The sequence below is a fragment of the Chionomys nivalis genome, chromosome 5 (assembly GCF_950005125.1).
Source record: "Chionomys nivalis chromosome 5, mChiNiv1.1, whole genome shotgun sequence".
NCBI lineage: Eukaryota > Metazoa > Chordata > Mammalia > Rodentia > Cricetidae > Chionomys > Chionomys nivalis.
The window spans coordinates 82,791,796-82,806,772 of NC_080090.1; the positions used below are offsets into that span (position 1 = coordinate 82,791,796).

General features: G+C 41.3%; 1 protein-coding gene across 4 annotated transcripts in view; it reads left to right on the forward strand.

Moving 5' to 3' along the window:
• Positions 1-14,977, forward strand: part of Camsap2 (calmodulin regulated spectrin associated protein family member 2) — an 83,995-nt gene that overhangs the window by 61,033 nt on the left and 7,985 nt on the right. For all 4 annotated transcript variants that reach the window (XM_057769182.1, XM_057769183.1, XM_057769184.1 and 1 more), the window contains 5 exons: positions 4,043-4,077; positions 5,261-5,330; positions 7,158-9,348; positions 12,575-12,711; positions 13,148-13,368. In XM_057769182.1, coding sequence (XP_057625165.1) covers positions 4,043-4,077; positions 5,261-5,330; positions 7,158-9,348; positions 12,575-12,711; positions 13,148-13,368 — 2,654 coding nt within the window. The remainder of the gene's footprint in view (positions 1-4,042; positions 4,078-5,260; positions 5,331-7,157; positions 9,349-12,574; positions 12,712-13,147; positions 13,369-14,977) is intronic.

Here is a 14,977-nt window from a genome sequence, read left to right on the forward strand (position 1 = left end):
CAGGTCTTCCCTACTTATGTTAGTTAATTTTTGTTGCTGTGGTTCCAGAAGGGGGTTCCATCACCAACTGCAAACACAAAGCAGGAAAAGTAAAGCACAGGTGGAGAAAGGCTTCAGCCCTCAAAGCCCATCCCAGTGACACACTTCCTTCAGAAAGGCTGCCCTCTTCACGGTTCTGTAGCCTCTTCAGACAGCACCTGGGGCCTGAGTATTCAAATGTCTGGGTCAGTGGGAGCCTTTTTTCTTCTTTTTTTTTTCCCATTCAAATCACCTCGCCACACCACCGTTTTGTTTTCTAGGTACCTAATTATAGAGAAGTAGCAATTGAATATAATATTGAATCTTTATTGAATGCTTTAGTCTTTAACATAAGGAGCTAAATTGAAAGTAGAGTGTCCTAATAATTATCAGAATAATCCTGACTGCAGATCCAGGTATATGATAAAGTCAATTGTTAGTTTAAATTTTTTAACTTATTTATTTGTTTTTTCAGGACAGGGTTTCTCTGTGTAACCCTGACTGTCCTGGAACTCGCTCTGTAGACCAGACTGGTCTTGAACTCAGGGATCCTTCTGCCTCCTTCTGTAGAAGGAGCTGCGGGCCGCTTCCCGCCACCCGGCTCCCAGCTGCCTGGCTAGCTTATGCCCCAAAATAACAACACACAAACTGTATTCATTTAAACATGGCCTGGCCCATTAGTTTCAGCCTCTTATTGGCTAATTCTCACATCTTGCTTTAACCCATATTTAGTAATCTGTGTAGCACCACAAGTTTACCGGGAAAGATCTTAACCTGCGTCCCTCTCAGAGAGGAGAGGCATGGCGACTGCCTCACTTTCCTTCTTCCCAGCATTCTGTTCTGTCTACTCCACCCACCTATGTTCTGACCTATCAGGCCAAGCAGTTTCTTTATTAATTAACCAATGAAAGTAACACATAGACAGATGACCCTCCTCCATCATTTCCCGTTTTTCTGTTTAAACAAAAAAGAAAGGCTTTCACTTTAAGATAGTAAAATTACATATAACAAAACAATTATCAAGCAAGAATTACAGTTACAATATTTATATCTATTTTATCTTTTATCATAACTAAGGGAAACTATAACTATCCATTCTTCAACTCCATCAAAGACTCCAGAAGGATATAATATTACCTAAGTAAACAAGAAATAAGCAACTTCCAAAACTTTAGAAATGACAGAGACATCTCGCTGCCTGGACAGTCACCCAAAGTTCCTCTGTACCATTGGGGCATCCATCTTTGGCCTACAGGCCCATAGTATCCAGCAGACATTTTCATGAAGCAGGAAATTTCAAAGACAGTTCAGTTACTATCTGCTGTGTCATGTAGAATGTCTTGCAGGCTCTTTCATGAATCAGGAACCCCAAAAGACCATCTCACCTTTAGGCAAGTTTAGCAGTCCTCTCTCTGAGGGTTCTCTGTGTCCAGTTTATACAACAGTCCAGGCAAGAGCACTTTCTTGCCCAAATGGCTAACCAGCTCCATAAGGAGCCTCTTTGATGACCATCTTCCTCCTGAAGTTGATTGGTGCTGCCAGGAGCAGATATGTCTCATTGTCATGAAAAGTCCTAAGTTATTAAAACATTTTAAATGCCATATTCTGCAGTCTTTGAAAGATATGAAGAATGCCTATCTAACTGAAATATATCTCTATATATCTAGAAAATCTAACTAACATGACTACAAGCTTTACTATTATTGATGATTATCCATTAACAACCTATATTTCCTAATTATACATTACATTTTAAAAACGAACTACACAATCACAATACCTTAATCAAGAGCAGAAATACATATACATATAACAAAATTGACCTTAAATTTATATCAATAGAGTAAAATTTATACCAATGTAAATTATTCATAATCTATATCATTTCCCCCTTTAAATGTAAAAGAACATTTACAAACAATATTTGGGAACATGGGCGCAGTTTTTTCCTCTCCAAACTGCTTCCTGCTGAATGGGGGCGCTGTTAATCAGATCTTTCATGGGGTAACCTGTGCCATGTTCATCTCAGTCAGCAGTTGAGTAATTTTTTGAGGGTGTTCACAGCAACCTTTCAGGAGGGCGTGGTCTATCATACCATATTGGGATAGAAGCAATCCACAGGGTCTCATCCTCTGTGAAAACAAAAGAAGACCCTCTCCAAAGCATCATATCCTTAGACCCAAATTCTGAAATCATAATACCCTTATGATATCCATTCTGGTTTAGCTTGGCAGCCCATATAATGAAATCCAAGGCCCTGGATCTGACCTCCCGCACCTAAGAAAGGGAAGCAAGGGACAGATGTGTATGTAACTAATCTAGGAACTGCTGTTTATATTTCCCCTAAGGGAAGCTTTCTAAATATAATTTCCTCGGTGCTGTCCTGAGTGACTCCATTTCCTTCTGGATCACCATTCCCATACTCAGTCTACTTCCATTCAAAAGTGAGCAGCGAGGCTTTGAGAGTCGATTATTCAGTCATGACTAGGACAAGGATCTAAATGAACAGTCTCCATGTCTCAGTGTCTCTGACCCTGGAAAAAAGTAGCTTGGGTCCTATGGAGACTCATCTCTTTTATCTTAGATAGCCCAGTGACTACTTTTTCTCTTTTCTAGGAGAACCCTAATAACCTAGGTAGATTCTGAATCCTTTCCCTTGAGTTACTGCCTATTGTTATCCTAGGCTCCTAGGCCCTCCTCCTTCTGTAAGTCTCCCCATGATCCTTCATAGAACCTCTTGATGACTTATTTATTTAATTTATGTACATTGGCGTTCTGCCTGCATGTGTATCTGTGTGAAGGTTTTGGATCCTCTGGAATGGGAGTTACACACAGTTGTGAGTTGCCATGTGGATTCTGGGAATTGAATCCAGGTCCTCTGGAAGAGAAGGCAATGCTCTTAACCGCTGAGCCATCTCCAACCCCTCTTAGAACTTCTGAGGAAGGATTTGATCATTTTTCCTCTCCCTGGGATAGTGTGGTCACATCACAGGTGTTACTGCACCAAAAATAAAGGTCTAATGAGTAAAATGCATGCAGTCACAGCAAAAGACAGGCCCAGCAGCTGCCTCACCTCCTTGACTCAAGTTGATTCAGGAGTATATACACCAAAGTTCTATGCGCGAGTTTGAAAATGAGACAGCCAGCTTTTACCAAATGGTGGTAGTCATTATTTTGGGAAGAAGAAAAGAATGAACATGTTTTTTAATAACCAATTTCCTAGTATTCAGGATAAGCTGTGAAACATATTTCAGAAGGAGGGCTATCACAGACATGCTTAGAAAGTGTTTGTGCTTATTGACAGTTCTAACAAATGACTGCATATCAGCTGAGAGAGTAAGCTGCATACACTGGGGAGAAAGATTCAGAGACCCCAGATAGCGTTTGGTTTGGACAGGCAATCCTTCAGTATTTTTGCACTCTAGAGAGAGCTCATTGATTAAGCTTTCATTAAGTAGTGAAAGCACAACATCGATCCTGACCTCTGAGTCTGCGCTGACTTGTTCAGAGTCTCTGTTTATATGAGTGGAAGCATAGTATGATCGAGTGAGCCGAAGCTCCTGCCTGATTCCCGTCCACTGGGGATGGGATATATCACTTCACTTGATGCCAGCAGAATACAGCAGCTGAAAACCCAAAAGGAGGATTGAGAGAGTATCTTAGTCGGGCCAATTATCACTGTCACCTGAGAAAAGACGTTCTTAGCTCCCCGTGTTTAGTTAAACAGGGCAGAGTTGGGTAAGGTGTAACAGGAATGCCTTGTGTCTTTATGAAGCTCACTGTCGTCGGTGTTGGAGGTCTAGAGACCCAGATTGTTCTGAGAGGCTTGTCAGGGTCTTCTGTGGGATTTTATTGTACAGAAGGTTTTAGAGATTTAAGTCTCCCTAAAATACTGCAAATTAGTGGATTTAATTTGTTTTTTAATTTCTTTTTTATAAAAGTGTGTGTGTAAAAGAGAGAATTTATTATATTTATTCTGTGTTGGGAAGGAGCTATATTTATAGTCTCATCATTTGCCTTTTAGATATGCGCGTCCCCAGGCTCATTCTTCAGCTTCAGGTAATGTACTGAAAACAGGCCTATGAGGAAAATGGAAAATACTATTTTAAGTAGGCTAACTGGAAAATGAGTGAGAATAAACATAAATATCTAGTCTTTTTCTGAAATGGGTTTGCTCTGTACATGATTATTGTGGGAGCTGCGGGCTGTGTTCCTGCTGCCCCGGTTCCTGGCCGCCTGGCTAGCTTATGCCCCGAAATAACAACACACAAACTGTATTCATATAAACACTGCTTGGCCCATTAGCTCTAGCCCTTACTGGCTAATTCTCATATCCCGATCAACCCATCTCTAATAATCTGTGTAGCACCAGTCTTACCGGGAAAGATTCAGCATGTCTGACCTGGTGGCTGTCTGCATCGCGTCTGCCTCTGAGAGGAGCTGCCCTGCATCTGAGCTCACTTCCTCTTCCTCCCAGCATTCTGTTCTGTTTACTCCACCCACCTAAAGGCTGGCCAATCAAATGGGCCAAGGCAGTTTCTTTATTCGCCAATGACCTTCCTCCATCACATGATGGATGGTCTGTAGCTCCATGCCTGCTTTCACCTTTTTTTGTGATATTAGAGATCTAACCAAGGACCTCGGCTATCATATGCTAGGCAGGAGCAGTACCAAGGAGCTGCTTTCGTAGCTCCTGTGCTTGATTTTGTTTTGTTTTGGAGACAAAATCTTATACAGCCCAGACGAGCCTCAAACTCCTTATGTGGCCAAACATGATAATGAACTTGTGGAGTGAGTGCTGGGGCTGCAGGTGTGCCCCACTGTGTCCAGCGAATAGACGTGCGCCACTGTGCCATTTTTATTTTTCTTGAGGTCTCTTTGTATTACCCAAACTAGTCTTGTACTACTAACCCTCCTGCCTCAGCCTCCCAAGTGCTAGCCAGTATTAGAGGCATGAGCCACTCCCTAGTGGATGTGCATATATGATTGCTTGATTTGTAACAAAATTCTTTACATGTATATACTTACTCTGTCAGGGAAGTACATTGGAATAACCCCAGAGCCTCTCATGCTAGTCAGTTGTTAGCTATAAACTACACATTCTTCTCTCTCCAAAACTTTATTTAAAAAATTACTTTGCTGTGTTTTTAATTACTGAGGTTCCACTTTTTAGTGCCTTTAATGGACTCTCAAATATGTTAAATGTGTGGTTTCAATGAGTTTTCCTTTTTTGCATTTGAAGGAGGAATTAGGAGGTCTTCATCTATGTCTTACGTTGATGGCTTCATAGGAACATGGCCGAAAGAGAAAAGGTAATCAAAGTTATTAGTACAGTCATATTACCAGAAAAGTCACTTTTATCTCCCTCTGCTTTTTTGTTGTCATTAGCCAAGCTGTCAAATCAGAATTTAAATTAGGCCGGGCGGTGGTGGCGCATGCCTTTAATCCCAGCACTCGGGAGGCAGAGGCAGGCGGATCTCTGTGAGTTCGAGACCAGCCTGGTTTACAGAGCTACTTCCAGGACAGGCTCCAAAGCCACAGAGAAACCCTGTCTCGAAAAACCAAAAAAAAATAAATAAATAAACAGAATTTAAATTAGGACTTAACTTTGAAAAGGGCAGCATAGGGGTATGAGAGAGGCCAAAGAGGCTAAATTAAAAGGTAATGAAATAGTCCAATCTTTCCTTGAGGTCCATAAGATCGTGAAATGAAGCTACAAAACAGTCCTACACCAGTTAAGAATTAGGGATAAAAAAAAAAAGGGTTATTTATTTGAGGGGAAAAACTTACAGATCACCATCCCAAACAACAGTTCTCTAATCGCAAACAGAAAACAGAGAGTCTAGCCGCTGGAAAGGGAGCCAGAAGCGAGAGAGAGAGAGAGAGAGAGAGAGAGAGAGAGAGAGAGAGAATACCCAGTTCTGCTGCTTTTTAAAGTATAAGAGACCACACCCAAGTGGACTGATATCTTAAAAGCTATTGGCTGAAGGAGCGGAAGGAGCTCCCGCAGCACCTCCCCCTTTTGTTTAAGTAGGAGAGTTCCAAGCCCGGCACAAAACAATATACACTAGGAACAGATATCAAGTATAAGATTGGAATTACAGTCAGCATAAACAATATTAAGCAAGGAACATATGCTAAATGTTTTAATAAACGTTCTATCCTGTGGAGTTTTGTATAGAAAATGGCTTGGCTAAATCATAAGAGTACAGTAACTACGACTATCTAGTCTTTAACCCCATCAAAGGCCTGAGAAGGGAGATAATATTACTTGAGCAGGCAGGAAGTAGAATCAAGTAGCTTCCAAAGCAAGCAATATATGAAGAGACAATTAGCTACCTGAGCAATCACCCGAAGTCTCATTTTGCAAAGTTGAAACAACAAACTTTGGCTAAGGCCTAATGTAACTGAAAAACCATTTTCAGAGGCAGGAACTTTTTTTTAAACCATTTTACCCTGTCTTGGCAAGATTTGACCAGTCTTCTTACCCATTTCCAGATACTATGTAACTTGTCAGTGGTTGAGGCATTGTCAGTTTCTTGCCCAAAGGCCAGTTTTGCCAAGAAGAAAACAAGCTCCAAGTGGAGGGTCTTTGATACTCAACATTCTCTCGGGAATAGATTGGTGCTGTCAGAAGCAATCATGTCTCGTGTCAAAAGAACCCTAAGTTAATTAAATGTCATGTTCTTTGAAGTGGTTGAAGAATACATATCTAGACAGAAAATAGTCTCTATGTATCTGAAGAACCTCATTGATCTAACTGTATGTACAACAAACTGAACAACTATTGACCTATAATAACATGAAAATATACTCTAAAAGTTGTATCAATATACAAAATGTCTTAAACCGAGGTAGAAACATACATATATATAATCTGACAAAATAACTTTGTATATATGTACAAATAATGTAAACAAAAGTAACAAATATAATTTGAACTTGTATTAATTAATATACAAAACTTATACCAATGTAAATTATCTATAAATAATAACTCACAAGTATTCACTCTATTCTATTCCCCATTAGTGAAAAATGAAGGAAGGGCATAGACTTTCAAATAATTGTTCAATGGTGGTTTTTAAATCATTTATTTTCACAGTTTCTTAAATATTTTGTCTTTCCATCTGTTTTAGAACTTCAGTGCATGGTGTTTCGTTTGATATTTCTTTTGATAAAGAAGACAATGCACAGAGTTCCACTCCAAACCGAGGAATCATCCGCTCTGTTAGTAACGAAGGACTCAACAACAGCCGTGTATCCAAACACATCAGAAAAAATCTGTCCTTCAAACCAATGAATGGAGAAGAAGAAGAAGGCATTGAAGAAGAACTTCATGTAGACCCTCGTGGTAACCTCAAGTCTTCCATGCCTCGTAGCACAAATGACCTAAATTCTAATGAGAATACTCACTACAGGCTTCCAAATGGGGCTTTACAAAACAGAGTACTGCTAGATGAGTTTGGCAATCAGATCGAGACTCCAAGCATTGAAGAAGCATTACAAATAATTCACGACACTGAAAAATCTCCTCATACGCCTCGGCCAGATCAAATCGCTAATGGCTTCTTTCTTCATAGTCAGGATTTGAGTATCCTAAATTCAAATATCAAGCTAAATCAGTCTAGTCCTGATAACGTAACTGATACAAAAGGTGCCTTGAGTCCCATAACAGACACTACCGAAGTTGACACTGGGATTCATGTTCCTTCAGAGGATATTCCGGAAACAATGGACGAAGACTCTTCCCTGAGAGATTATACTGTTAGTTTAGACTCTGACATGGATGATGCATCTAAATTTCTTCAGGACTATGATATAAGAACCAGCAACCACAGAGAAGCCCTGAGTCCTTGCCCAAGTACCATCAGCACCAAGTCTCAGCCAGGGAGCAGTGCCTCCTCTAGCTCCGGGGTGAAAATGACCAGCTTTGCTGAGCAGAAGTTCCGGAAGCTCAATCATACCGATGGGAAAAGTAGTGGGAGCAGTTCTCAGAAAACCACACCAGAGGGCTCCGAACTTAATATTCCTCATGTAGTATCTTGGGCCCAGATTCCAGAAGAAACCGGCATTGCCCAAGGAAGGGACACTACTCAGCTGTTGGCTTCTGAAATGGTGCACCTTAGGATGAAACTAGAAGAAAAGAGACGTGCGATAGAAGCCCAGAAAAAGAAAATGGAAGCTGCTTTTACTAAACAGAGGCAGAAAATGGGAAGGACAGCGTTCCTAACTGTAGTGAAAAAGAAAGGGGATGGGATTTCCCCTCTTCGAGAGGAAGCAGCGGGTGCAGAGGATGAGAAAGTGTATACAGACCGAACAAAAGAAAAAGAATTGCAAAAAATTGACGGACAAAGGAGCAAGTCTCTAGCAGACATAAAAGAGGGCATGGAGAATCCTCAGGGCAAATGGCTCAAGTCTCCAACCACACCTGTTGATCCCGAGAAGCAGTGGAACCTGGCAAGCCCTTCAGAAGAGACTTTAAACGAAGGAGAAATTTTAGAATATACAAAGTCCATTGAAAAGCTAAATTCATCCCTGCATTTTCTACAACAAGAGATGCAACGCCTGTCCCTTCAGCAGGAGATGTTAATGCAGATGAGAGAGCAGCAGTCTTGGGTGATTTCACCTCCACAACCCTCTCCACAGAAGCAAATTCGAGATTTTAAACCTAGACAGGCAGGCCTGTCGTCATCCACTGCTCCGTTCTCATCTGACTCCCCACGCCCTACTCATGTGTCTCCACAGTCTTCCAACAGGAAGAGCGCACATTTTTCTGCTAAAAATCAAAGGACTCCAAGGCCAAATGAATTAAAAATCACTCCTTTGAATCGAACCCTGACACCACCTCGGTCTGTGGATAGTCTTCCTCGGTTGAGGAGGTTTTCACCCAGTCAGGTTCCCATTCAGACACGGTCATTTGTGTGTTTTGGTGATGATGGAGAGCCTCAGTTGAGAGAGGCTAAACCAAAAGAGGAGATTAAAAAGGAGCTGTCAGAGTGCAAAGGGACCTTGGAACCTTGTGACCATAATCCTGGGGAGAAGGAGATTAAACCTCTTGAATCAACAGTTGCTGAAGTCTTGTCACAGCCCATCACAGAGACTGTGTGTGTGACAGCAAATGAGGACCAATTGAGTCAACCCACAGAGCCACCTCCTAAACCTGTTCTCCCACCTGCTGCTCCTAAGAATGTCAATCTGATTGAAGTTTCTCTGTCAGATTTGAAGCCCCCTGAAAAGGCTGATGTATCTGTTGAGAAATATGACGGCGAGAGTGATAAAGAACAGTTTGATGATGACCAGAAAGTCTGCTGTGGATTCTTCTTTAAGGTAATGCTGATCCACATCGCTCCGAGCATCCTCTAGGATGGGTACCTGTATGTTTTCTAAATTCGCATTTGCTTCTTCAGGAACCGTCTCTTCATTGCAAGGCAGCTGATATTCCTGAAATGTGTCTAGGCATACCTGCCTTGTTCTGTGGAAGTGCTACGGTGCATTGTGGTGCTGCGGCCATACCCCAGTGCGGACTCGAGCTGCAGTCCTCTGCCGCAGTCTCCGCATGTTAAGGCTTTAATGTTTTTTATCCTATTTTTTGAGTTTTGCAAAGTTATCTGATATGGGCCATACAAAGTGAAACATTTTTAAAAGCATGTAGTTTGATATTATCGTTAAGATATAGGTCTCTTTTTCTGGGAACCAAAGTCAAGGCCTTGCATCCCTAGCAGAGCTTTGCCACTGGCTGTGCAGGTTTAGAGACTTCTGCTACCTGATTCTTTGCCCAGAAAGGAGAATGGGACAGGAGAGTCTTCAACATAAACTAGGCATCCGTCTGTACCTCCATTTCTTTCCCATCATGTTCACGTCGTGTCATGCCTTTCCTGCCCCAGAGGTCATCCCTTTGACATGGCCCCAGCCGTCCTGTTGTTCATGCTGCTGTCCCCAAGAGCCAGGTCCCACTGGAGACTCCTCTCTTATATCTAAAGGCGGTGCTGGAGAGTGAATTTATATCCTCGGGCATTCTGGGCAAGGGTTAGTAAAGTTCAGACCTTAGCACAACTCAGGGACTTGGGCAGAATAACCCATGCCTACTTGTCTAGACTCTTAGTTTCCAGACCAGAGGTAGGGGTCACATATCAGATATCCTGTATATCAGTATTTACATTATGATTCATAGCAGTAGCAAAATTATAGTTGTCAAGTAGCCATGAAATAGTTTTATGGTTAGGGGCCACCATGGCATGAGGAACTTTATTAAAGGGTCGCGGCATTAGGAAGGTTGAGAACCCTTGATCCTAGACTGTTTTGAACTCTGTTTCCCCTAAGATTTTCATGCTTCCTTGATTAGTTTGCTGTGTCCACCTGTGTCTCTGTGGCATCCCGCATGTACTGATAATGCATTTGTAATCCTGAGTTTTCAGTTCTCTTGTTTGTCTTTTTTTTTTTTTTTTAACTTAGACTGTGAATACCCAGGGGGACTGGTTCTTTTTACCGAGAGCATAGTGTAATGTGTATGTTTTGTTAGATACAGAAATGCATGTTTGAGCTGATAGGTTCAGTGATATCTTCTGACTTTTTTCTTTTTTTTCTTTTTTTTTTTGCTTTTATTTTTATTTTTTATTAATTAATTAATTTATTTAATTATTAAAGATTTCTGCCTCTTCCCCGCCACCACCTCCCATTCCTCCCCCTCCCCCAATCAAGTCTTCCTCCCTCCTCAGCCCAAAGAGCAAGCAGGTTTCCCTGCCCTGTGGGAGGTCCAAGGACCACCCACCTCCATCCAGGTCTATTAAGGTGAGCATCCAAACTACCTGGGCTCCCACAAAGCCATTACGTGCAATAGGATCAAGAACCCATTGCCATTGTTCTTCAGTTCTCAGTAGTCCTCATTGTCCGTTATGTTCCGTGAGACCGGTTTTGTCCCATGCTTTTTCAGACCCCGGCCAGCTAGCCTTGGTGAGTTCCCGATAGAACATCCCCATTGCCTCAGTGTGTGGGTGCACCCCTCGCGGTCCTGAGTTCCTTGCTCGTGCTCTCTCTCCTTCTGCTCCTCCTTTGGATCGTGAGACTTCAGTCCAATGCTGCAATGTTGGTCTCTGTCTCTGTCTTCTTTCATCGCCTGATGAAGGTTAATATTCAGGAGGATGCTTATATGTTTTTCTTTGGGTTCACCTTCTTATTTAGCTTCTCTAGAATCACGAATTATATTCTCAATGTCCTTTATTTATGGTCTTCTGACTTTTTTCATTCTTCGAGAAATATGTCTCTGGGCTTTCAGGCAAAGCAGGAGGCAAAAGTGCCTCTTTCCTGTGTGATTTAATACCTGTCATACCCAACACTGTGGTGCAAATATATTAGCCACTAAAGAAATCAGTATCCTCAAGAAGTCTTTTAAAAAGACAGTGAGCCAGTTCTGCAACTTGTTACTCGCTTCTTGCTTGAATTGTGAAGAACTGCAGCATATAGGTCTCCTGAGGACCGAGAGTGCCCTCGTGGATCAGTGAGTCCAGGAGGTTTACAGATGGCCACAGTTCTCAGAACGGCAGAACTTCCGAACAGGAATTAGCCCATCTCTTCTTCTGAGTGAAGCCAGTCAGACTGTCAGAATCAGCTGAAAAATAACTAGAAACAAGCCCTGCACTACCGATGTGACATGACATTTGATGGCTAGTTTTGGAATGCTTCTTATCTGATTGTTCATTATAATCTAAATATGGTTTTTAAAATGGAGGCCGACTCAGCTACTTTAGGTTATTAGAATCAAAGCCAGGTATTTGAGGGCTAGTGAGGTAATTCAGTGAGGATGGACACTTGTCAACGCTGACAATCTGAGTTGGGACCCAGATTATGGGAAAAGAGAACCAACTTTTGCAAGTTGTCCTCTGACTCCCATGCATGTGCCATGGCATGAATACAGGGGAAGACAAACACACATAAATGTAAGTTTTTTAAATAGTTGATTTTAGGTCATTAGATGGTCCATCAGGTAAAGAAGGGTTCTTAACACCAAACCTGGCGACCAGAGCTCAGTCCCTGGGACCCACATGGTGGAAGAAAGAACTGTGAACTCCTACAAGTTATCCACCAATCCACTCAACTCCACACATGAACTGTGTAATGTATGTCCACACTGGAATGCACAAGTGTGCACACAAACCAAAGCATAGTAAAAAAAAAAAAAAAAAATACTTGTTTTCATTTTTTTTTCTTCTGAAAAATTAAGCCATTAAGTTTGAGGGATTTTTACATTTTCTACATGATGTCCACATTTGGTAAAGTTGTAATTAGTTAAGATTTTCAGATATGAGTAACTACAAGATGTGACTATGTTACCAAGCAGTGGTAGCGCACGCCTTTAATCCCAGCACTTGGGGGGCAGAGGCAGGTGGATCTCTGTGAGTTCAAGGTCAACTTGATCTACAGAGTGAGTTCCTGGACAGCCAGGGCTGTAACACAAAGAAACTCTATCTTGGAAAAAAGAAAAAAAAAAGTGACTATGCTAGAAAAAAAATATTAAAATCTAAAATGTTTATTGTTTTTTAACAAAATTTGTCCTTAGGATGATCAAAAGGCAGAAAATGACATGGCAATGAAACGAGCAGCTTTGCTGGAGAAACGTTTAAGGAGGGAGAAAGAAACTCAGCTTCGGAAGCAGCAGCTGGAAGCAGAAATGGAGCATAAGAAGGAGGAGACAAGGTAAGGATGCTGCTGCCTGGTTCTATCTCGGCAGAGATCTGCAATGTGCCCAAGGGGCAGTTCCACAGCTACGTGTTATTAACAGTCTTCAGATGTTCCATGGGCAATGGAAGGCAGCTGGATCCTTGCTGACTTTAGGTGGTTTTTGGAAGTTCAAAGTATTCGTTTTGCTTGTCAGAGTAAAGTTCTTCATGAACATTAACTTTGAGAATCTATATTAATGTTTAAAGAACATTAAATTAACTTCACTGAGAAACACACACACACAGAGATGACCAAAATTGTAAGTGTTCTCAGGTACATTTTAAGCGAACTATGTTTTCTCCCAAGATTCTGAAATATAGTAATTTTCTTTCTCTCCTATCAAACATGCAACTCTCTCTAGTGTCATTTGTATTTGTATATAAAATAATCAATTCAGCCATTTGGTTTTTAGGCGTAAGACTGAGGAAGAACGTCAGAAGAAAGAAGATGAGCGAGCTCGCAGAGAGTTTATTAGGCAGGAGTACATGAGGCGAAAACAGCTGAAGCTAATGGAAGACATGGACACAGTAATCAAGCCTCGTCCTCAGGTGGCAAAACAGAAAAAACAGCGGCCAAAATCTATTCACAGAGATCATATTGAATCCCCCAAAACACCAATCAAAGGCCCTCCAGGTAACCCCAGTTACTTATAAGGAGGTCTGTTCATAAACACCAGCTTGGTTTGTTGTACTAACTTGACATTGCCTTGGTAATACTAAATTGGATACACAGTTTGAGGTGATGCATGGCCTTATTTGGAAAGCCAAAATAAGCAAAGGAAATTTTTATTTAATCTAGGTGCATTATATGTGCATGCATATATTTAGTAGATCAAATGTGAAATGCTAAAAATGTAATTTAAATACTAACTTATTAGAAAATCCTGTCTACAGATGTAACGACCTTGAATTATCAGTTACTATATCTGTCTCCCCTTTTTTCCCACTCTTAAGACAGGTCTCATATAGCTCACACTAACCTGAAATTCGCTATATAGTCTAGGATAACCTTGAACTCTGGTCCTCCTGCCTCTGCCTTGTAAGTGCTGGAATTACAGGCATGTACTAGTGCCCCTCTAATGTAGTGTTGGGTTGAATCCAGGGCTTTGTTCTTGATAGGCAAGCACTCTCCCAATGGCACCACATCCCCTAATGCATTAACTACTGTCTAAGAACTTAGAATTTAGGATAAATGTTATGTGTGTAAAATGTATAAGAAACGTGCCTGTGTGTTTTGTTGTCATTGTTCTGGAGGTTCTGGGTGAAAGATTAAATCCAGGACGTCGCACATGAGATGCACGCAGTCTCCCATTGACCATATCCCTGGCTGTTGTTATCTGGACAATGAAGAACATCAAGTCAAGATTTCAGAAGCCCCCCCCCCCAAGATAGAAAGAGTCAAAAATCCAAAATTAAAATTTTTTGTAGTTGAGAAAATATATCTTTTAAATTCAACTGCATAGTTTTTAAGCCAGTTTATTTAAAGTAGTGCCTTAGAAAATTTCAGACAGTTCCTATAGTTAGAGCTAAGGATAAAGGCCTTGCCTAACATGCTTGAGGCTCTAGATTCTATCCTTAGCACTTCAAAACTAAACAGAAACTCTAGTCCGAGTCCTAGAGTTAATAACCTAAAATTCACTGTTGTGAAGCTTCTGCTTGTATGCTTGGTTCTTAGCACAAGCTGGCCTACAACTAGCAGTGGTGCTTCAGTCAGTATTCCTTCCAATATCTGAGGCTATAGGAATGAGCCTGGTTTGGCGAAACTCTTTGACAATATAATATTGGCTTGCGTGACTGAAGAGATGGCTGTGACTAGCGAGATAGCCCAATGGTTAAGAGCACTTGCTGCTTTTACAGAGGATTAGGGCTCAGTTTCCAGAACCCACATAATGGTTCACAACTATCCTAACTCCAGTTCCAGGGGATCCAGCACCCTCTTCTAGCATCAGCAGGCACTAGGCGCGCAGGCAGGACACACACATACATTCAGGCAAAAATTCATGCACATGTAAAATAAAAATAAGTCCAAACAAAAGCATTGGGAGAAATTTTAAGTTAATTTTGTACATGGAAAGTAGATACTGCAGAATACTTGTTTCTTTCTTGAAAAAACCTGAGTACAGTATCAGGTCTCCAGTTAACCACTTTACTTTTGGGACAGCAAGTTAGTTTTGCTGTAGCCTAAAACTTGATTCTTAGGGGCTGGAGAGATGGCTCAGAGGGTAAAAGCATTGCCTGTTCTT